This window comes from Emydura macquarii, unplaced genomic scaffold (assembly GCF_026122565.2).
Source record: "Emydura macquarii macquarii isolate MOO-44397 ecotype Brisbane River unplaced genomic scaffold, CSIRO-AGI_Emac_v2 contig_499, whole genome shotgun sequence".
NCBI lineage: Eukaryota > Metazoa > Chordata > Testudines > Chelidae > Emydura > Emydura macquarii.
This window is the reverse complement of record NW_027130636.1, coordinates 11443074-11468223: the sequence shown is the minus strand read 5'-3', so window position 1 is coordinate 11468223 and position 25150 is coordinate 11443074. Positions and strand designations below refer to the sequence as shown.

Here is a 25150-nt window from a genome sequence, read left to right as displayed (position 1 = left end):
AGCCTCACACTCTGTCTTAAAAGGGAATATATACGAACTGCCTTAGTGCCTTAAATCACCCTTCAAACCGCTCCCGTAATTTGGGGGGCCATTTATCCCTGGTAACCTTATCAAACCACGGCACTTAGGCACCTGACACAGTTGCATGCTTTTGAAAATGTAGTGCACTCGTGTCAAAAATATGCTACAGGATCTAACTGACAGGACGAAAGTAACAACAGCACTGCAGTCCAACATGGCAAAACTAATTCAGTTTTCAGTCTTGGTTTTATTCCTTACAAAATGTTAGAGGCTATCCAAGGAGCTGATTAAACAAGCTTGAACTATGATGGTCTTTTGACACCCTGAAGATCCCAGCGATTAGGGACTGGAAAGTGTAGCACATGCATTATATGTAGGAGCTGAAGACCCAGCTGCATAACCCCTTCAAAGACAGAATAGGTCTCAAAGAAAACATTTCTGTTATTCAGAAGTTTCATGCAGTCATGGAAAGCAATATTTTTTCTAGGAATACTAGCACATTCTGTAACATTTGAAATGGGATCAGAGTTGGTTGATATCAATATTTCCACAGGAATTTTATTAGTTTTTATGTTTCAGAGTTCGTTTCCTTTTGCCATGTTTCTTCTACTCCATTCTTTGTGAATCTGGAACTTCAGTGCTTCTCAACCTCTCTTTACTAAGATTTCTCTATGAGCACAGGAATCACCTATTAACTGCAGGAGTAAGCGCTAAGAACCCAGCTTTTTGGCCAATATATGGCCAAGTACTTACCCATGCCCAACGTGTGACAAAGTGATTAGGGAAGAAAGAAATTGGATCTATTAGTTATAAATTTCTGATTTTAGCTTATTTGCTATGTTTGATATCAGACTATCAGATATTCTTCCCTGACAACATCACTAAATTCTTCCTTAATCAACCACTGTATGAACAGCTAATTTAAAAAAAAAAAAAAAAAAAAGATTCATTTTGACCCACAGCATATCAGCTTTTGTCCTAGAGTGTTGCAAGTAGGATACATTTTATTGCAAATTTCATTTCATGCTTTTTATTGCAAAAATGTTTGGAACAATGAATGATAATTATATATTTTATAGTTCATTCACTGCAAGCTAATCATTTGATTTTCATTACTCCAGTAAAATCACATCCTGTCCCCTCATTTATGCACATTATCTGTAGTTATTCAGATTTTTATTTTGAGTGAGTTGTCGAATTTTGAAACAATATTTCTACTAAGTTTCCTTTTGTAAAAGAAAAGAAGATGAAGAAAAAACTGTCAGTGTATCCTGCTATATTAATTTTAGTGGCTACAGTCAAAAGAATAGTGGACTAAAATCAAACTTCTCACATCTCTTACGACGTAGTTCAGAAATGCAATCATAAAAGAGAAATTATATAAATCATTCCTACAAAAGTCAGGAAAGGTTAAAACCACCTTGATGTATTTTACAGAAATCAACTTTGATTCCATTTTTTCCATGGTATTTCTGATCTTGTAGCTGTCAACACAGAAATAATTATTTCTGGTATTTCGATAGGTCACACTATTGCATATCCGATTATTTCTCTAAAAAGATAGATAAGCATTAAGGGGATCAAGAGTATATTTGGTCTTCTAAGAACAACATCTGTAACTACAGGCACATAAGTTCAAAGCAGAGCTTTTTACCTAATCCATTCTGGGTCTGTTGCCCTCAGTAATCATATCTGATGATCACAGTCTGTCAGTAGCCAGAAATCTTGTTGATTATTCAAAGGACACACTCCTCTCAGAAAAAAATTGGTTTGTTAATGAAAGAAAGACACTTTGATCCTGTTCCCTTTGAAGTCAATGGCAATCCTCCCAGAAAGAACAGGATCAGGCCCAGAATTTGCTAAATATAGGATACAATAGGACTATTTACAGTGACAAAGAATATGCAGTATGAGAGCACACAGTCCACTGTTCAAAGGCAAGGTAATGGCAGGAAATGGTAGCAGAAAATAAGCATGAGTCATTGGTGTCCACAAACAGCTATATGCCAGAGATGAACAACATCAACAAGTGAACACTGTGGTGGAGGGATTACATAATGGCAAAACACAAGAAGGTAATGATAATAAAGACAAACTGTTAACATGCAAGTTCTTCAGAGAAGCACCTCTGCTTATTCACTTGGTAGGCTCTGTGGTAAGAATGAAATGATAGGTAACCCAGATCACCACAGTTGTAACTCTTCTTATCTCTATTGGTGTAAGCAAGAGGTATGCATTCCACTTAATGAATTATAAAATAAAGAGGTTTGCAATGTTGTTGGAGCCATGATGGTCCCAGGATATTAGTGAAAGAGACTGTTCAAATATTCTTGCCCTCTGTGTCTAACATGACTAATTTCTTTTTGCATGGCCCAGTTTCTGCATATAGACATGGGCCTGGGGATGGAGTGACTGTATGCCCCATTACATTTACGATTATTATTATTATTAAATATTTACATTATGTAGCACCCAAAGGCCCAAATCCTGATTGCACAGGTTGCTCTGCAAACACGAGACAATCCCTGCTCTAAATGATTGAACGTTGTTTTCAAAGTCTAAAAGTACAAATTCCACAGATGTAATACTAAACCTTTGAATGCAAATCACACAGATACAATTCTTTGCTCCCGAAGTGCCTTTGATGGCTAGAAACCATTTATTTAAGATCCATGGACAATAATCCCACAACGGTACTTCTAACACAACAAGTTTGCTATTTATAAAGGTGCAACTAGAAATAGCAGAGCTAACAGAATGTTTGTATCAAGCTTGAGAATCCGGGAAACTGCTTGCAGCTATAAAGCTGAAGTTACATCACTTCATCATGTCAACAAGGATATAACAAGATTGAGGCAGTGATTTGGCAATTGCCTGTGCAAAAACTTAAACTAGTGCATCCTCAATTCTGTTAATCAACTTTTAGTGGCAAAGCGACTATTTAAAATAGTCAGTATTCTGTAATCCAAATAGAATGAGAAATTTTTATTCCATTTCTTCATGAGCAGAGCTAGTCGGGAATGTTTTGGTAAGAAAATGCTGATTCATTAAAACCAAAATTGTTTGCAAAACAAGTTCAGATTTGACAGCTTTCCCAACTCAAAAACGTGTTGGAAACCGGTTATGAAATTATCAAAACAATTTCATTTTTGAAATCACCCAAATTGATATTTTTTTGTTCAGATTTTGACTTCTGATCCTGATCTAAGTAAAAATTCAAAAGCTCAAAAATATTAAAGGGACAGGAGAAAAGTTTCTCACCCAGCTCAATTCATCAGCCAGGTTAAGTGACCAAGAATATCTAAATTAGACTTTAAAAAGATGAGGACAGAAGTAATGGGTTTAAATTGCAGCAAAGGAGATTTAGTTTAGACATAACGAAAAACTTCCTAACTGTATGGGTAGTTAAGCACTGGAACAAATTATGTAGGAAGGTTGTGGAATCCCCATCATTGGAGGTTTTAAAGAACAGGTTAGACAAACTGTGCTCAAGGAAGATCTGGATAATGCTTAGTCCTGCCTCAGTGCAGGGGACTGGACTAGATGACCTATCAAGATTCCTTCCAGTTCTACATTTCTATGATTTAAAAAAGGTTTCAGGTGCATTTAGTGGAGCTTGTATCAGTTAAAAATCTTCAGGATATATTCCCTCACCGGTGTTGACAAGTAGTAACTAATGGAACATAGAATCTAAACCTCCAGCCACACATCTGCCATGAAAGTCGGAAGGTTTCAGTGAGCAGCTAGTGATGGCCAGAGCATGCAGTAAAAGGATTATTATTTATCTTGTGCTCGTTTTCAGATGTGCAAGGTGTTTTCCAAACACATGGGGAAGATACACACACACTTCTCAGAAGAGTATATAATCCACAGTGCATTATTGAGCATATCCCTGTGTTACTATCATCATTTGCAAATGAATGCTGCCTTTTGGCAGAACTGTAAATTCAATGCAAAGACACTCTAAATGAGCATGGAAAAAAGGGACATTCATACTGGATGAAAGAAAAGCAAGAGTTGCATACTTAAGCACTGATCCTGCAACACTTACATTTTATAAACACAAGCAGTTCCACTGAAATCAATGAAACTACTCAATGCATGAAGTTAAGAATATGCATAAGATTTGGACCTTAGAGCAAAACAATGGCAATCTACATCAACTTTTAACAAACCTAATGCCTGTTTTTCTACACTGTTTTACACCATCAGTGCTGTGAGCAGGTTTACATGACACACCTGAGCCTACTTTACACTAGTTGTTACACCGTCACTAGCACAGGTGCAGAAAAACAGGCATTAAATTCTCTATTGTAGATGCAATCACACAACATAAATAAGGAGTTTTAAACAAAATATCACCTCAGTTTTCTACCCCCACCATTCACTCCAGCATTAATGGTCACTTTCGTGTTTTTCTCTCTCTCTCTCCCCCCCCCCCAATAAACAACAAAACTAAAAAGGAAGCACCTCAAGCTATGACCCTCAGACCAAGCTCTTATCAGAGAAAGGACTAAGGAAAAAACAAAGAATCTTAGCATATGGCCTAAAAGGTGACAAAAACCTAGGAAATATAAACCAAAATTTAGATGACCTAATTGCTTTGAAAATATAGTCTCAAGAATTGCTCTCAAACCCTTTTTAGAATCATAGGGCTGGAAGGGACCTCGAGAGGACATCTAGTCCAGTCTCCCGCACTCTTGGCAGGACTATAATATCTAGACAATCCTTGCTCTTAAAAATCTCCAATCATGGAGATTCCACAACCTCCTTAGGCAATTTATTCCAGTGATTTACCACCCTGACAGTTAGGAAGTTTTTCCTAATGTCCAACCTAAACCTCCCTTGCTGCAGTTTAAGCCCCATTGCTTCTTGTCTGGTCCTCAGAGGTTAAGAACAACAATTTTTCTCGCTTCTCCTTGTAACAACTTATGTACTCAAAAGTGGTTACGTCCCCCCTCAGTCTTCTTCTCCAGGCCAAACAAAGCCAGTGCTTCCAGTGTTGCCTCATAGGTCATGTTTTCTAGACCTTTAATCATTTTTGTTGTTCTTCTCTAGACTTTCTCCAACTTGTTCACATCCTTCCTGAAATGCGGCCCCCAGAACTGGACACAATACTCCAGTTGAGGCCTAATCAGCACAGAGTAGAGCAGAAGAATTACTACTTGTGTCTTAATTACAACACTCCTGCTAATACATCCCAGAATCATGTTTGCTTTTTTTGCACTGTTGACTCATATTTAGCTTGTGGTCCACTATGACCCCCAGATCCCTTTCCACAGTACTCCTTCCTAGGCAGTCATTTCCCATTTTGTAAATGTGCAATTGATTGTTCCTTCCTATGTGGACTACCTTGCATTTGTCCTTATTGAATTTCATCCTATTTACCTCAGACCAATTCTCCAGTTTGTCCAGATCATTCTGAATTATAATTCTATCCTTCAAAGCATTTGCAATGCCTCCTAGTTTGGTATCATCCGCAAAAGTAATAAGTGCACTCTCTATGCCATTATCTAAATCATTGATGAAAACGCTAAACAGAACCGGACCCAAAACTGATCCCCGCAGAACCCCACTCGTTATGCCCTTCCAGCATGACTGTCAACCATTGGTAACTACTCTCTGGGAACAGTTTTCCAACCAGTTTTGCACCCACCTTATAGTAGCTCCATCTAGGTTGTATTTCCCCAGTTTATTTAAGAGAAGGTCATGTGGGACAGTATTAAAAGCCTTACTGAAGTCAAGGTATACCACATCTACCGCCTCCCCCCATCCGCAAGGCTTGTTACCCTGTCAAAGAAAGCTATCAGGATGGCCTGACATGATTTGTTCTTGACAAATCCATACTAATGGTTACTTATTAACTTATGTTCTTGACTCTCACCTCCTCTTCTCTCTGCCACAAATACATGGGAGTATTTAATCATTTCATAGTATGGTCATTTAGATTTTATTTTCTTGGGGCAAAGACCCCTTCTAGTCTTTACATCACCATTCACAGTAACGGAGTCTGTTAAGATACCTTAATAGAGTCAGTTAAAATATCAGTTTGGTGGTTTACAAGCCAAAACAGTTTTCAGCAACCTCAGTTCTTCCAGCCATAGGGATCCCCAATAATCAAGACATACGTTGAGCTGGTGAGGTGAAAGTGCTGTTGTCACACCTGCAATGGGATGTGCTCAGCTTCCTCTTTCACTACACTGTGTTCCACTCGCAGTCACTGATACAGAAGGCATTGTGTGACTGTAATACAAAGGCAGTGCTAGTGATTCTAAAATTATTTCCCCAGAATTGGAAGTGCAGCTTCTAGCCTTCTGTGTCTTTCGACTACGGGAACATCATAATAGTCAGATATGCATTTTGTTCCTTTTAACCTGTCACATCAAATCAGTCAAAACCACTGGGGTTTTTATGTGGAGGAGAAAACAAACTGTATAACTGGCTTCATTTACGGTTTTTGTAATTACAATTATATAATTACACATTTATTATTTTGCCAGGAGAATTATACAAAAGTGCTTATACAAAATTCAGATTAAAAAATCTGAAGTCCTTTATCCATCCTTATAATAAACGGCGTGAGGGCAACAGCACTACAAGATTTCTCTGCCAACACCCTGTCAATGGACTTGAACCCTAATCTAGAAAGACGTATGCAAGAATGACTGAGGACCATTCCATTTATTGGGGTGCTGGCAATTACTTTAATGAAAAATTCATAAATTTACCAATTTAAACAGGAATTAAATTCTCTATTGTAGATGCAATCACACAATATAAATAAAGACTGCGTTAAACAAAATATCACATCAGTTTTCTACCACCACCATTCATTCCAGCATTAACAGTCACTCCAATATTCCCACAGTATTCTTAACAGCAAATGAAAGTATGGGTTCGATGAATGGGCTATAAGATGGATAGAAAGTTGGCTAGATCATCAGGCTAAATGGGTAGTGATCAATGGCTTGATGTCTCGCTGGCAGCTGGTAACCAGTGGAGTACCCCAGGGGGTCATCCTGGTGCCAGTTTTTTTCCCCCAACATCTTCATTAATGATCTGGAGGATGGGGTGGATTGCATCCTCAGCAAGTTTGCAGATGACACTAAGCTGTGGGGAGTGGTAGATATGCTGGAGAGTAGGGATAGAATACAGAGAGTGACCTATGCAAATTGGAGGATTGGGCCAAAAGAGATCTGATGAGGTTCAATAAGGACAAGTGCAGAGTCCTGCACTTAGGACCGAAGAATCCCATGCACAGCTACAGACTGACTGGCTAGGCAGCACTTCTGCAGAAAAGGACCTGTGGGTCCCAGTGGACAAGAAGCTGGATATGAGTCAGTAGTGTGCCCCTATTGCCAAGAAGATTAATGGCATACTTGGCTGAATTAGTAGGAACACTGCCAGGAAAGCAAGGGAAGTGATTATTCCCCTCTATTTGGCACTGGTGAGGCCACATTGGCGTATTGTGTCCAGTTTTGGTCCCCCACCCTACAAAAAAAGATATGGACAAATTGGAGAGAGTCTAGCAGAGGGCAACAAAATTAAGAGATTGAGGGAACTAGGCTTGTTTAGTCTGTGGAAGAGAAGAATGAGGGGGGATTTGATAGTAGCTTTCAACTAAAAGGGGAAAGGGGTTCCAAAGAGGATGGAGCTAGGCTGTTTCCAGTGGTAGTACATGACAGAACTAGGAACAACAGTCTCACGTTGTGGTGGGGGGGGAGGTCTAAGCTGGATATTAGGAAAACCTTTTTCACTAGGAGGGTGAATGCCCTGGAATGGGTTACCTTAGAGAGAGGTGGTGGAATCTCCATCCTTAGAGGTTGTTAAGGCCTGGCTTGATGAAGCTCTGGCTGGGATGATTTAGTTGGGGTTGGTCCTGCTTTGAGCAGAGGATGGGACTAGATGACCTCCTGAGGTCCCATCCATCCCCTCATCTTCTACGATTCTAAAAATCTTAAAAATCGTTTAAGCAATATTAACAACAACCTCCTTAGGGCATAGCACAGGGATATCATTGGCTGCCCTTGTAATATAATATAGGCTTTTATTATGGAGAGATTCACTCCTGTGTAGAGGGCCAGCACAAGGCGGAGGCATAATTTAATGGAGATCACAACTAGAGTGTCTTACTGGTTTTAAGCTGAACCCTCTGCTCTAGGTTATGTAGTTTCTTAGGTTTGCTTCAGTCTAAGTGAATCCTCCCTCTGTTCCTCGAGTACAGGTTCAGAAAGCACTAATGATATCAGAGCAAAGATGGTTTTCCTCAACTCTGCAGGGTTCAGTCCATGTACTTTGTTTTTAATGCTTTATTAATTGTAGATTGTGAAGGATTTGCAAATGCAATTCCTCTGTTTTTTATTCAGGGAATATAACAGGGGAGGTTCCATGGTCATGCACCTCTGCCCCCTTCCGCCCCATTCACACTAATTAGGGCCACTGTTAGGCAGGGAGTAGGGAAGTCAAGCCCCAAAAGAAAAAGTTGAAGCCCAAACCCTGAAACCCCACATGGCAGAAATTATCGACTCCATAATGAGGTTGTATTCCTATACAAGATATAAATATCTAGAGAATTCTGGTGGGACCAGCAAGCTTTTGCACCACAGAAGGTCAAAACCTGCCTCTCAGTCTCACCAGCCTAAATCCAAAATAACTTCATTGAGCAAATTTTGCACAATGACGTTTTAACCTTGGTTCATATAGTTTTGTGAAGTATGAGAGAGTTAGCAGTGCAACTCTCATGTCTTTGCTGCATCAACCCAAATAGAAATACAACACTAGAATCTTAAGTTAACTTTCACACTTGAATTGTCTGTAGTTTTAGCCTATGTTGGGGTGTCTGCAAAAACAGCATCGATGGGAAAGACAATAAGGATGATTCTTCATCTATATAGTATATGAGCTCGGCATGTGAGCTTGAGACCATTGCTTCTAGTTCTGTCATCTACTACCACTGAGAACAGCCTAGCTCCATCCTCTGAGATATATTGTGGGGTTTTTTTGTTTTTCCTCCCCATGTATCTCTTGAATCTAATGAGAATATTGCTTCAGAACTTCTCTTTGCAGAGCATAATATGCAAAACAGCTGAATTAGAAATCAGGTGTCTTGCATGCTTTTTTAAAAAAAGATTTTCTTAGACAGATGTACAGAAGCTGTTCACTTTTATTACCACGTGGGTAATAAAAATGCACAAGTGAATTGGATAGCTTAACAATTCTCTGAGAGCTTGGCACTAAATATATTACACTAATTCTTTTAGTCCTTGGACAAGAAATCATTAGGTATGGGCTATTAGTTGCATTATCATTACATTACTGTATCATTATGAAAAATAAAATTTCTAATCAGCATGAACATTTATAAAATGCAGTCATATGAAACCACTAGAATATCAAAAACACTAAAACTAACCAGAATGAAGAATAGATTTTGCACCAAACAAGGTTAAAATAAAGATTCATTATTAGAACTGAGGCTAATGTCTTCAGTGACAGCGGCAAATTTGCCATCATCAGATCGACTTATCTGGATCAATTGAGCAGTCAGTGAAGATCCACTCAGTCGATCCAGAAATCGACATATTAAGACCACCTCCTCAAGTGGCGTAGCGCTGCGTCAATGGGAACGTGGTTCCCGTCGGCGCAGTGAAGACGGAGTGCAGAACAGAATCACGGAATTCGATGGGAGTTATGCAAGTTTTTTTGTGTCCTTTGCGTAACTCCGAATCTCTGAGGTAACTGTAGAAAAGCCCTGAGATTATGGATGATGGCACATGAATGGGACAGTATCCAAGGGACCTCAAAAGGAGCATCAATGTCATTCAGCAGAACACTTGGATTGTAGAGAGACACGTCTACAAGAACTGCACCCATCAGACATCTTATCTGCCACTCCAAATGGAATAACTGCCATCAGCTCAAGATGTCACCTGCATCTGAAATATCACTTTCCTGCAATGACTCTCACAGGACACTGCATGTGCCTACACTGCATTTAACCATAAATCAACATTTAGATGCAGTAGATTCAGCAGGTTAAAAATCAAGTAAGGTTCAACTTTTTTTGTGCACATATAACTTTATGGTGGAGCTATGTAACTTTTTCATGTGTATATGGCAGTTTTATATATTACACACGCCCTTTAGACTAATCTTTAATATTGATCCATCACTGGGAAACTGTATACTTACTTACTCCTTTTTATCATTATTTTTAGATCAATATTTTCATATCAGGGATGGTACAGTGTTATATTAGAATCATGCAACGGCCACCATATATAAGACAGGGTTTCTCATCCACACAGGATGTTGCACACTCAGAGGAACTTGGCTAGAAATGTATTAAGTGATGTGCTGCAAATAGAATTATAGGGGATGACACCATTCATTGTAAATTTAGTCTCTGTTTAAACCACCATACTAGTCTGGATGCTTGGAGCCATAGTTCTTCCCAACAAGCACATGGAGACAGAACATTCTGCTTTTTGATGTTGTCATATGCTCCTACAGATGGACCAAGCCATCTTTCACACTGCAGTTGTTTCTGTCTGTACCTAGTAGGTGGAGATCATACATCTAGTAATCCAACAGCTAGAAGAAACAGACCTAGAAGTCCTTTGCTGCATATATGTACAGTTGATACTGCAGCCTGCATGAGTCACCAAGTCACCAGATTTATAAAGGTGTTTAGATGCAGATTCCTATAATAAAAAATAAAGGAATGAGGCATATAGGTGTCTAAATACTATTAAAATTCGGTCCCCAGCTGCCTTCTAGTCCTTGGTCCAATATTCACTGAAGAGCAACACTTCACATTCATATAGCAAGTAGCAAAGCAATTGGTTGTACATAAGCTCCATGTACAACCCACATGACAAAAAATATTAGCTTTTCTGATAATTAATGCGCTACATTCAAAGCTGTATCTTTAAGAGGACCTGTTATGCAACACATGCAAATCTGTGCCCTCAAACTAATTTTTCTTCCCTAAAGAAATGCACTTACAGATGGGTAAGATTCATTTATGGAAGAAAGTTCATAGAAGTAATCACACTATACATCTCACTGCTACAAAGTTTCCCTTTGAAATTCAAACAAGGTATTTTAGGACCAGATTTTCTAAGGAAGACACAATACAGGCACCTGTAAAAATACTCAGGCATAGATGGAGCCACACAAAAAACAGCCTCGCATTTGCAGGTACAAAAAGGAAAGCTATATAGTTATCCACTCTCCTCTCTCCCCCATTTAATGAAGATTTTTGTGCGTTCAGATGTGTTCTGCAGGTACACCTACTGCCCTCCCCATTATTGTTACATTAATGAATAATAAGGGCCACATTTTTAAAGTAGAAAACATAATATGAAATTTATGCAAGAAGAGGAGGTGGTCCTTAAAGTTGGCATTTGGTTCATTTTGCTGGGGAACCCTGGTCCTTGGTATCTAAAAGGAAGGAGACGTTGGTGGTGGTCCAAAAAGGGATTCTAGATCAATTACCAGTGAGTATCATAGCAGTTAGATAATGCCTGGGGAAGAGAAGGGGAAAGGACCCCTAAGTGTTCATGTGGTTTATTTTTCACTAATTCGTGCTATTGTTGCTCTTTAAAATGAGTAAATAAATTTTATTCCTGATGTAGAAGAACTTCACTTACTTCTTCTGCTGCAGAGCCCTCTTGAAACTCAAGTGTATGTCTCAATGACCTGTTTGAGAACGGCTCAAATAGCATTGTAGCAACAATTCCCTCAGTATTTTGTAGACCTCACTCAGAACTATCTTAAGTTCTTTATACCAGTGTAATTCCTCTGACTTCCACGTAGTTACACCAATATAAATTTGAAGTAAGATGAGAATCAGGCTCACGTAATCTACTAATTCATGGTCTGATTCTAACATATTGACGTAATAGTCCCCATTAAAATCAAGCCAGCTGCTGAACCACTAAAACCTTGTTTTATGTGTATTTGTTCTCTTGCTTTTCTATTCTGAATTCTATGCAATTACTAGAGATGGAACTAAGCCATTAATTTTGCATCTGAATTTATCTCTGAAGTTCAGAGAAGTTTGTATCAGGGATTTTGGATGAGATCCATCTTACAGAGATGTATGCAAGCTATCACAAAGGGTCCCTGATTTTAATTAGGGTCCTTAGGTGGTACCATCATACAAATAAATAAGTAGTAGTAATATTAGATCCAGATCCAAATACCCAAAAATTCAAAAGGGGATTCAGGGTCTGGAATCCTGATTGCAGCCCATTCCTAGGGCTTGCACAAATATTTTGCAACACAAGAAGAAAATACAGAAAACCAGAACAGTGGAAGAAAAGGTGATCAGCTCTCATGCCAGTGGGGAAAGGACAATATGTTCTCACAGACACCATGCACAATAGATAAAGAGCATTAATAAGAATATATTTTGAATTACATTCTATTGAAGCATCATATACCAGCTGTTATTGAAAGTGAGATTTCTGAACTTGGTGAACCAATTTTTTTTTTAAATCTGTTTTGGCAAATCATATGGGCCACATGATACTCCTCAAGTAGTGGTGAGGTACTGCTCAGAGTTTGATGCTCTAGTCACAAATTCCCAGAAAGCTACCATATTTCACCGGGGTCCAAGGCACTGTGGTCAACTTTTCAAAACTAGAAGCCTAACGTTAGCTTCCTAAAGTTCATATGCAGGAACCTAATAGACTAAAGTGACTTAATTCAATAGGATTGGTTTCCTGAAGTCATTCAGGTGCTTTTCAAAATCCCACTCATAAGTATCTACATGGGGATTCAGATTCTTGTCTTTTGAAAATTTTGATCTCTGCAATTGTCCTCTAAACTTCTCTCTGCTCCTTCAGCAAGAATATTTCTTACATTGTTCAATATTTACTGATTTTATACATCAGATTGTAAACACCTCATTCATGCCAATGAGCAGTAACTCCCATGAGCAGTCAACTTAACATCAGTGGAACTAACTGCGGGAATAAATGCTTATTAATGTAAAGAGTTCACAGTCTCATCTTACCCAACAAAACAGGAGACAATCACAAGCATCAGGTTCTTGCCCCCACATCCGTCGCCAAGTTCAGTGAAGTGTATAAACTGTAGCTGAATAAAAATATGTAATGTTGGGATAATCCTACCAAAAAAAAAAATAAAAATCCCTTAACACTAGAAGTAAAAGGAAAGCACATGATGCTGGCCCTAGAATGAGTTCCAGATTTGGATAACTAATGTAATAGGTGCCCAATTTGCTGCTGTTGCCTCTTTTTGCAGGTTCAGTATATCCCAAGACCTTGATGATTCTTCCAGAACAAGTTTCTTCCCTCTCCCTCCCCACCCCCCATCACCCTCTTAGCAGAGCCTGCTGCTGCTGCTTTGACTTCTAAAAGGCTCCTTCTGAACAGTAATTTGAAGAGCAAAAAAGGCCCAGTTATTTTCTTTCACAAGTCAGAACCTAAGAACATCACTAAATCTGCAGTTATCGGAGACTTACTCGAGATCTTTATACTTTTACCTAAATTACAAAGCCTCGGTTTGAATATTTTATTTATTTCTGAATATCACAGCCAAGAGTTGGTAAGAAAAAGGGGGAGGATTTTTTTAGGCTAGGGGTTTTTCTTTGTTTTTAAAAGGACTGGTTAGAATTTTGTTTTCTGGGGGGGTTTTTTTGTTTTTTTTTTTAAGAAGCTTGAGATATAAAATTACAAAAAGCATAAGCTTAGGAGCAGCTGAAGAGTATTTTACAATTTTAAATTACTATATGACACACCTCTATAGCAGTCTTTTTTAAAATTAGGACTAACGAAGTCCAACTCACTGCCTTGGCACCTCCTGCTAGCTATCTGGGGAATCGGTTCACAGCCAAGTAGATGCCCCTTTCTGTGACATGTCTCACCTGCATTACTTCTGCCTTAGGACCCATGTCTCTACCAAGCCCATGGTGTCTGCTTCATGACACAGCCCTCCAACCATGTCACAATCTGGGTTCTCCCTCCTTCCCGGGGATTCTGCAGTCCAGGTTTAGCCACTTACTTCAGTGGCAGCTGCAGTCCATTGTCCAGCCCTTACATCAGGGTTCTCAGCTGTTCCTTCACCAGAGCCAGCTACTGCTTTGCCAGAAGTACTGACTTCCCTCAGTCTACAGGGCAGGTAGGCAACCTTCCCTCCCCAAGCTTGTGGAAGGAACTCTGCTTGCTTGCCTCTGCAGCTCCCTTTTATACCGGCCTCCTGGGCCCTGATTGGCTGCCATGCATCCCCTTCCTATTGGCTACTTCTCATACAGCCTCTCCAAGAGCCCTCTTAACCCTTTTTTGGCCAGTGAGGGGCAGGTGCCCCACCACAAGGGCCCTCTAGCTGTGAATATTGTAGGTGCCCAGTGTTGGTTCTAGCAACTCCCAAATGACCTTTCCTCATATATAATTTTCATTTCTCCACTTGCAAAGTTGAGCAGCAGCAGAAAGTCTTCACTTCCAAGTTTCCAACTTGGTTTTTCCAACACATTCAAAACTGTGGTCCCCAGAAACAACCTGTGTCTAAATGCCTATGAAATTGCAGCATTGTGGGACCTGCTGAAAAATTATAGTCAGAAATCCCCAAATGACACTTGTTATCAAGAGCTTATACAAGTAACTGAACCTTCTCACTTTCCTGGACAAATAACAGTTTAGAGGAAATAGGATTTAAAACCCTCTTCTTACCACATTACCATGCTAATGACATTCTCAGACATTTTTATTTGATAACAGCCAGCCTTGTATGTAATGCCCCCAGACATTAAATTTCTAGTTTTCAAGATGCTAGAAGCTGACAATAGCCAGATTATCAGATATTACACAAATAGCTGTGCTACATCAGGCAATCTTTCCAAAGAAGCACAGAATCGAGAAGAAATGTTTGCTTTGCTTGGTACAAACATTAACCGAGATAGTGCCCCCAGAATCTACGCATGGGATCTCCTGCTCGGAAAATGGGGGAAGGGTTGGAGTCAGTTGTATCAATGGCATTAACTCCCCACTATCCTAGGCATGATCAATTCCAAGATTTACAGGGAGGAGTGGAGAATGAGTGTCTGACACAGGAGGGAGCAGTATAAGATGGGCAAATGTTCTGCAACCAGCCTTTATAAGTTACTCAGAAAGGCAGTTCAGCCCAGAAAAATTTTGCAGAGCTTCCTCCAGGCAGCAAATACCCATAAAAGGGGTCTCAAGAGCAGCTGTGGATCGAAGGCAGCATGGTGGTGGAGCTGATTTGGAGCTACATTGCCAAGGAACCAAGAGAACCAGGGGCAATATGAGGTGAATGGTCTCACATCAATGCCTGTGCCCCTTAGACAGATCCCACAGGATGAACAATCAGGGATGTTCTATGTCCTGGAGACAGAATCCCTTGTTTGCTCTGACCCCAGTCCCGCAAAGAATTTAAGCAGTCATAACATTTAAAGCCAGAAGGGACCACCAGAACATCTAGTCTGACCTCCCACATATCACAGGCCACCAACCCTATCCGGCACCTGCACTCTAAACCCAACAACTGAAATTAGACCAAATTATTACAACCTTCAGGAGACTAGACTATTATGAATCACAGGCAAAGGACAGAAGGGACCACAGTGCATCAGTGCTCGAGAACCCTGCAATGATGGGGAAATGATTAGAGGAGATATACCCAGACAATCCTGGCAAGTGACCTGCATCCACACATTGCAGAGGGAAGCAAACAACCCCCTACAGTTACTGCCAATCTGACCTGAGGGAAAATTCCTTTCCAACCCCACCTAGGTGCAACCAGTTAGACCCTAAGCATGTGAATAAGAACCAGCCATTCAAGCACCTGACATAATGAGTGCTTGGTGCCACCCCATAGCCCTCCCCATCTAATGTTCCATCTTCTGCAGCGGCCACCCCTGATATTTCAGAGGAAAGATTGGGAGACAACCTCCCAGAACAGGGTAGAAAATCCCTTCCTGAACCCTGCTGGTGGCTGGCTGGAACCCCTTGAAGCATGAGCTTTAGGAACATAAGATTAAACTGAAAGTGAATGATTAAGGGAATTTAGGCAGGTGCTGATCTGATTTCCGGCGTTGGGATGCTTTCCTGAACCTGGCACTCTGAAAGGAAGACAAACTCTGTTCCACCCCAGAGAGAAAAACTCCCCCAGTAGATCTTCCTATGCTTCCCCCTCCACATCGTTGCCTCTTGCGGGAGGGATGTTCTGGCCCTCCAATCAGAGAAAAAACAGAACATGTGATTCAGAATGACCTCCTTCATCTAGAGTATTCCTGGCTGACCATCCAGTAGGTTACTAATAGAGTGAATAACCTTTTCTTTTTTTATTCAGTCAGTGAAGGAAAAACATAATTTGGGGGTTTTAAAAATTTTTAAGTTGTTTCTAAAAGAAAATTGAGGGAAATGTTATTCTGAAGCAAAAATTCTTTCTAAAACAAGATGTCGAAAGATTTTTGGTGGAGGGGGAGAGGGAATTCCAAAATGAATTGTTCTGACATTTACAACATTTTTTCCCTCCGACTGCAACAATTTGAAATCAATCCAAATTTGTGAATTGTTTCAGTCAAACCAAATCTGCATTTTTCAGCAAGAAGAGGTTCCTCAAGAAAATTTTCACCCAGCTCTAGTTATAAGCTTCTGTGAAATTATCCTTAGAGGAAGAAAAATGAGAGAACAGAGAAAAATAAATAGTTTTTAAAAGAGAAAATCATCCGTTAAAGTGTACTGTTAATTTTGCCATAGTAGTTATGGTAGCGTGAGATACAATGTAGAGTCAGGAAATTTGAAGATAAACAGCTTCCATTCTTATTTGATACAGAAATGGTGACTTTTTTCCAGCTGTATAAGATTAAAATTTAGGAGAACAGTCAAGTCCACTTGTTTTAATTTTGCCAAGCTGGAAAAGGAAGAACTATGTCATTTCTGAAGATAACATTTATTAAGCTGTCAGTCATGATATCATTAGCCTTAACAGTGTGTAGTAACTGCTAGCTCAGAACTGACAGATAACACAAAGGCATTTCAGAAGTGAAAAACAGAATGGTAATTAGCATAGCATGAAGAAATCTGATGAAGCACTGGAATAAGGAGAGAAAGCATGTGTCTATCCATGTAAGTGATGCTAAAAAGCAGCATGGGGCAAATCATGACCTTTGCTGTGTATTAGTGCAGGGGAGAAAGGCGATGGAAGGAGCCCTCCTTATCATGAGTAGCAGTGCAGGAGCTGTGACGTTGGAGACTGTGCCTTTAAGAGCTCATTTTCCCATACAGTGTGTGGATGGGCACTGTGAAGGTCTTGTTAGGCACAGCTAAATTGATAACAGAGCTTTTGCAACTACCATTGGCACTGAGTGATCAGGGAATGCCACAGAGGGTAGTACAGCTGCTGTTCTTACATGTCATCATTCCTACTCTCCCCGACCCTCAACATGCACAGCTGGGTGGAGAGTGGGTACTGGGCCTGACCTTGGCTCCACCCCATTCAACTCAACAGCTAGTAAGGGCTCGTGTGGATTACCTCCTCTATACTGCAAGGGGGATGCAGGAGCCAAAATGCAGCTCCAAGTCAGAATTCAGTTCCCTCTCTGCTTCTTGGAGAATCTCAGTTATGTGCCCCTGTGCCAGCTGAGTGCAAAATTGGGATCTAATGCTGTGTATTTAAGAGCTAGCTACAAGTCATTTTGGATGTGGCCATCCTCTACTTCTGTCTCCCAGATATTGAGCATAGGTTCCTCTTTGCTGCAGACTAGGTTTTGATGCAACAAAACTGTATGGTTTCTTTGTACAAGGTGCAGGGGATCCTGGTCAAGGTGAGATTCATATGCAAATAACAGAGTGCTTGAAATTCTGGGAGACTGGTATGTTCTACACATAGGATTTATTCTTGGATGGAAGAAGTTTGCCCTCAAACATGATCAGTTTGGGTTATAAAAAAGGCATCTGTTATAAGCTTATTAATACAACACCTTAAAATTAGTGAACACAGTTGAAATTAAAGCTGCTGACTTTCCTTGAGGCATTGTTTTTGATCAAAGTTGAGAGAGATGGGTTGCCGGTGTTATGTTTTATGAACCTTTATCCCAGGCCTTCTTTTCTAAAACAATTATATAGAATAAAATGCTAAACTTACTAAGAGACCTGACATGCCTTTTCAAATGAGGAAAGAATTGAGCTGAGAGGAAAAGATGACCCCACTATTTGCTTTCTATTGAAGCTAATTTATTATTCCAGTCATTTTTAATTGTTTTGTAAGTGAGAAAATATTAAATTACAAATACACAAGAATGCAAAAATACACATGGACATTTATAGTTTTTGAGCTGAAAATTAATATTTAGCAAATATGCTTAATACTAAACTGAAGAACTATGACAACAAAACTGCCGGGGATTCCCATTTCTATCATGTATTAGAAATCTGGCTGACAAAACTGAGTATTTCCTCTCTATGACCCCAAAATACTATAATCTGATTTGGGATTTACAAGAAATGACTGAATGTGTTAAGTCGAATAGATGTATTTTGAAACATCAGAGACGGCCAGGAAAAAAAAAAAAAAAAAGGGTAGACTAGGCTCAGCTTTTTGACTCTGCCAATCTTAAGGCTTTCATATTAGCTAATCAACTCATGGGCATGAGTCTTTTTTTCATACACATTGTCCATGCATTAAAACAGATGAATTTGGTGGATTGGTGTCCACATGGATTATCTGCAATGTAATGCTAAATTGCCAACTGCAGAAGATAAAGTTGCCATAGACAGCCCTAGTTGCATAAATAGTAGTCCCGAAGAAGAGATCTCTGGAGCACTAAAGCTTGTACCTTCCACAAACGGAAGTTAGTCCAATAAAAGGTATTACCTCACCTACCTTGCCTCTATCAGATACAAAAATGCCATTTGTATTAATAATTATCTTTCCTCCCCATCATGTCCGCTTCTTTTTAATCTCAAACTTCATTCCACTCACACAGTGCATAGGGGGTAACTTGTTAAAGGGAGTAAAGATGGGCATAAAGAAAGGTAGAGCATATAGAGTGAGTGTTTCCTCTGGAAGGAGGATTAGTAGCAACTATCATCATTCTTCTTTGTCTGGTCTTCTATGGTAAGTATGTTGGGACATAGCACATTTGATTTCATATTTGCTAGCTACCCAGCTGCAAACACCTGAATGCCAACAATTAATTACTGCATCCATCTCATTCCAGCCCACTTGTTAGTTAGTTTGGTCCTGTCTGTACTTAGGGTTTTTTATATCACTGATGCAAATCTTTAGTGTCAATGCAATGTATAGTTATAAAAAATGAACTGCTTTTGTTGTGGTCACATCACTGTAGCTGCATCACTGCAAAAACATCCAATACAAACAAAACCTTCATTTGCTAGGCTGGACTGTAGATATCCACACCACAAAGACTGCAGCCTAAGATTCTTCTCATCAATATATTTGTTTAACTTCCACTTTGTCCCACTTCACTCACACCGAGTAATGAGAAAACGAACTATCCAATCATCTTTGTAGAACTGATGTGCATACTTACCAAGAAGCCAATCACTACAGATAACAGGGGCTCAGTATTCACTTACAAGCAGCTGTTTTAAATGCACCCATTATTAGAGTGAGCCTCAGAGGTGCAAGTGTAACCCAGTGACCAGTGTATGTTGTCTTCTCTGGGCCCAATCCATGGATAACGGTCTGCTGGAAGCCCCTCACTACAGAGCCGCCATCTTGAGTTCATATTGTGGAGATTCATACATTGCATTCATTCGGTCCCTGGTTCAAATCCCCAATGTATTAGATAAAGAGCAGCAGTCACACAAGCAAAGGCCTAGTAGAGAAACCCAAGTTCTAGTCCCTGCACTGCCATTCTCTTGATGTGTGGCCATGGGCAGAGTAACATCTTCTCCATTTCCCCCATGAGACATGAGTGCTAACTTAGTATCTCAAAATGCATGGCTGGACTCCAGCTCTACCACAAGCCATCAAACTTCCCTCCAGCAGACAAAAGAAAGACTCAAACTCCTAAAAGCCTCAGTTATTACTTTTAGACACCAGACAGGGAAGTAGGACCCCAAAGGCCAGCTTAATGCCTCTGGGCCAGATACTCAAAACCAATATTCATAAATATACCACATAGTGCTTCAAACATAGGACTGCCCAAATTCTTTAGGGACGGTGAAAGAGAGGAGAAAGACTCCTTCTAGCTGCCCGTGTCCTGCAGGCTACATTCTCTTTAGAAGTTCCTCGATTAAGAATCAACTCCTCTTCCTTGCTTCCACCACAACTCTTTTCCCAAAATATAGGTTGATGCCACCTCCCTTTGCTAGAAATGATGGGTGTGTGCCCAAAGTGTCTGCACAGCCCCCTCCACATGTACCCTCCCAAGGTTCTGAGCGGACCGATTAATGTTTACAATTGTGATTTGAAGATATTAAGTGCTATGGACACCCATAAGGGGTGCTGTGTAACTGCATCAGCCAAAGAGGAGATCCAGGAAGGAACTGCAATTCAGAGAGGCATTCACTCTGGGGGAATAAGTTACTTCACCCCTATTTCAAGGTGCAGTTTACCCACCATGTTTGTCTAGACAGCTACTCTGGCTCCTCCTTTTCTCTCCCACTAGCGCCCACTGAGGAGTCCCAAATGAGCAATCGCTCCTTCCCCTGCACTAGAATTTCAATCTGAGCAGCCCTTATTGTTCCAGACAGGGGAGCAAAAGAAGCCTTTATTCCCCTGCACAGCTGCATAAGGGCTCAGGGCAATCCAAGGCTGCAGAAGCAATAAGAAGGGCTGCACTACAGAGAAGAGTCTGCTGTAAGAACATGTGTAATTTACAAGAAATCTGGTTTTCTATGGATGCCAGTAACCTGACTGTAGCACAAGCATAAAACAAAAAAACACAGGAGGGCACGTCTTCTGGGTTGCAGATGACGTCCTGGGACATGTCAAAGCAGATCTATGGATAGCATGGTTTTTCAGCCCCACAACTGAAAGAATAAATGAAGCTTGATATTTCCCCCACTCTAACTACTGCACTCAATTTGTTTTACCTCATGGATGAGTAAGCTGCAGTTCAGCATCAAACCCAATGACCTCCCAATCTAGAGGAGCTTCCACAAGAATACTATTTGCTCAAAATCCAAGGCAGTAAATCCGATAGCTGACAGAGCCTGAGTTATTGGCCACCTGCCTGTGCTCTTGATTAATGGCTCAACCACGATGGTTAAAAACTGACAATGGAAAAAGAGTTATATTAAAATCGAAAATGATATTAAAAATGTTCCTGGAAGAAGAGGCTGTGTTTGCAAAGAGGTAATTGAATTTCCTCACACTGCCTTGTAAACCTAAGTTTGTTAAAATGAGGTTTGTTTTCATGCTACAGTCCACTGGGAGGCTGATTTCTCCAAACACGCTTCAGTAAACATTGGAGGAGCAAAGAGGAATATAGAGACTATTTCAATATATGAAAATTGTATAGTAAGTAACTCCCTAATCCTCCTGAAGCAATACATTAAAATGCAAGTTACTTCTTAAAAAGCCCACTGAAATATATATAAGGAGCTGTGACTAATTACAAAGCTGCATGATGCCAACTCAGCCATCATAGTTAATGTCAAATTCAACAATGGAGACCTTGAAGAGGATTTCTTCCCTGGAATTTGGGTTTCTTTGATTCTGTACCACCACATGGGTGCTGGTTATACAACTGTGGCTGATGCGCGACCCTCAAATACGTTCTCAGTTTTATTCTTACTATAGTTCCCTGTGGCCCTCTCTCAATTCACAGTCTAGTGACTCGTCTTCTGTCAATTTCATCTATATACGTAAACTATGAAATTTAAGATCAAGCAGCACAATGGGGATACCAAGAAAGTTCATTTGAGTCAGAAGGATTGAATTTCCAGGTGAGAAATGAGTCCTTCTGTTCTTAGGTACCCACCAGCTGGGATCACAATGGTGATGTTAATCAACTCCAGGGGGTAAAATCATTTAAATCTTCTTTAAAAAAAAAGTCTTTGAACAGATATGAAAAATGGCACATCGAGTTCAAAATTAGTAATGTCTGGAGATGGCACATGGAGATAGGAGCAAAAACCAGGCCAGGGACAAGAAAGAGGTAACAAACACTACTACCTGCTTCTCCAGCAGCAGTCTGAGTTCCTCTGCAGGGGTTATAGGTGCTTGGGGTTCAGTGAATGAAGGTACCATTGAGTAGTTTCTTTCTGCAGTTTGCCTTCCATCCAGCCTGGCAGATTTCCATTAGGAAATCCATGCAGACATTAGTGCAGCTTCAGCAGGTGCTATGATAAAGCACAGGTGTGAAGATGGAGCCAATAGTAGCATTTCTCCTAAGGGAGCGAGGCTGCTGGAGAGAGGAGGGCCAGGGAACCATCTTGGATGTGCTGGCTCTTCCCACTTTTGTCCTGTGACCTGGCAGGATGTAGCTCCCCCCCCTTCAGGAAGCCCTAGGCTTTGCAGGGTTTTCAAGTCAAGCCTCCCCATTTCATGTGTTCTCAGAAGCAAACCCCTCTCCCGTTATAATGAAACGCTGACTGCACAATGAACCTCGCTGAGCTTCCAGCAGACTGCTTCCCCCCTTGTATTGCCTTGTTTGCTGAACTCTTTTTTCAGGTGGCTACACAACAGATTCTTCAAATGAAGCTTCATCCCCCTATAAGCCACGATTAAAGGGCATCAGACCCTTGCTGGTGAACTGAGCTCTTGAATTCTTGACGGGCTATTCTACTGCAGCACCTTTAGATAACCTTTCAGTTTCTGGGGTAGATTTGAAATCAAGAGTTGGTCACAAAATATACTTAGTTTAGGTCAATAAACTTGAGTGCTGTAGAGGCTACATTGTCTATCTTGTCAGACTAAGGGACAAGTGATGCCCGGTCTTTGCACAGATATGCAAGAACAGATGGCTATGCACGTGACAGAAATGTTTCCCCATCTCTTGCTTCCCTGTGCACTGGCTATCACAAAGACTGTAGCCTCTTCCAGAAAGCGGGTCCAAAAGAATACAGAGGTTCTTGCAAGTATTCTCTTGCAGCAAAGGCTACGAAAAATCGGTGATGATGACAGCTCTTGCTGATTAGGCATCATAGGGGGTAAAAAGAGGTCTGGTTAGTTTTGATTGATTGCCAGGTTCAGACTACTAGCATCCATAATTACTGTATCTGTGGGAACAAGTAAATTGACACAGCAATGCATTTGCCATTTATTTTATTTTGCAAAGTATGTGAAGATTTTTAAATGAACAATGATTTTAGATGTATCTGATTGGAGTCACACAGTGAATTTCCAGTTGAACGTTCAATAATAACAGGCTAATACTACAGGTGACAAGCACAGCGATGCTTAGAGTATAGGCTCCTAGATCTTTACCAAGGGTTAGTTGTTGCTTATGTCTTACTCATCATTTTACCTTCCTGGCTGAAATTTCATATGCTATTTCTAGTCAGGGAGCATATCTTTCTGAAAGGTTCACTGAAATCAGTTGAGATTTTTCAAGTATAGTAGGAGTGTGGGGGAGGGGAATGCAACTTTTATTCTAAGGTGAGAGTAACATTGTATTTTCCTGGGACAAAGTCCCTGGCTCTCAGAGGCATCTTTCATTGATCTGCTGAAAATTGCTTTGATGAAAATCAGATTTTACTGAACTATAAAGGTTTTTTGTTTTGTTTTTTAAAAGTGCTTCATTCATGTGCACAAGGATATGTTAAACAATGAAATTAACTGAGAATAACATTTCTACATAAACTGAGTGGAAGTTTCCATGGAATAGGCAATGTCTCTCTGAGTCTCAACATTTGCCTGATGTGCCAATGCATAAAGTGGGGTTGAATTTCACTGTAGTTGATTATAGGGAGTCAACAATCCTTAAGGAGACCTGCTTTCTTTCACAGCCAAAGAAAAAGCATGCATGGAATCATAGGCACTGGAACTAGGGATGCAGGGGGTGCACCCCCTGGCTCGAAGTGGTTTCCATCATATATAGGGTTCACAGTTCGGTTCATTGGCTCTCAGCACCCCCCCCTTCCCCCCCCCCCCCCAAATAAAAATTGTTCCAGCACTGCTGCATGGAATGAGGCAATCACTCGTGCATTGTTGATTATATATATAGCACTGTAGAGATCATTCTACTTCTGTCTAGTAAATAGTTGGACATGGTGGATTTCTGTTTCTTCATTAAAAAATATAGACAATTCAGTCTAAACAAATCCTCCAATAAGAATGCTAAAAGTCTCTAAAGGGAAGCAATCAGAGCAATTGTGCCTAATTTCATAGCACATGCTGGCAGAGAATGAAGCAGGATGGTAGAGAGGGCTGTGTAGCCTGGGGATTCAAAGCACCCCTGCCTCTGACTAAACAAGTTGTACAGTTTATAGTGACTGAAGCAGAAGTCCATCTGAAAAGGAAGAATGGTCTAGTAGGTAAGGTGCTGCTATGCCAGATTGGGATGCAAGCGATCTGGGTTCTGTATCTGCTACAGCCTTCTCTTGTCACCTTGGACAACTCACCTAATCCCTTGGTGCCTGGGATCAGCACCTGCAGGTTGGGCTATTAATACTCACAAATCTCACAGAGCTGTTCAAGAGAATAAAGTCTGACTGAACCCAAAAGTCTGTTCGGTGCTAAGGCCACAGAAAGGCTTCTAAGGAAACATTCTGTGTTCATTACAGGGTTTGTGGAAGGTGCAGAAACTGAGGCATGGGCCACATGCTGAATGACAACGTTAGAGTGAAACACTCAATGGCTGCTTTGTTTGTTGAGCACTGCCCTAGCCAGACCCCAAATAAGGTGTGGTTCTATAGGGAAAAAGTGATTGTGTAATACAAGACTGCATCTTAATGCATGCAGGCATGCTTAATTTGGTCATTTCCTGACTTTCAATTACTTCACCCTGCAACCTTCTGTTAATGTAGAGATTTGTATATCAAATTATACTTGATGGGAACAAGCAGTTTATTGTACTCTTATGATATGACACATCGATTTCAGGGGTGTGGATGGCACAAATTGGTTCCTTTTCAGAGCTAGAGAATTTGGCACTTTCACTTTTTTTTAATTGTATGTCCATATCCCAGAACTATTATTTGATGGGCAGTCTCCCTCCCCCCTG

The 25150-nt window shown here is 40.4% G+C and overlaps 1 protein-coding gene across 1 annotated transcript in view; it reads right to left on the bottom strand.

Moving 5' to 3' along the window:
• Positions 1-14148, bottom strand: part of CLSTN2 (calsyntenin 2) — a 367428-nt gene extending 353280 nt beyond the window's left edge. The window contains exon 1 of the mRNA XM_067538949.1: positions 14056-14148. Within this exon, the coding sequence (XP_067395050.1) occupies position 14056 (1 nt within the window). The 5' untranslated portion in view covers positions 14057-14148. The remainder of the gene's footprint in view (positions 1-14055) is intronic.
• Positions 14149-25150: the final 11002 nt, after the last annotated feature.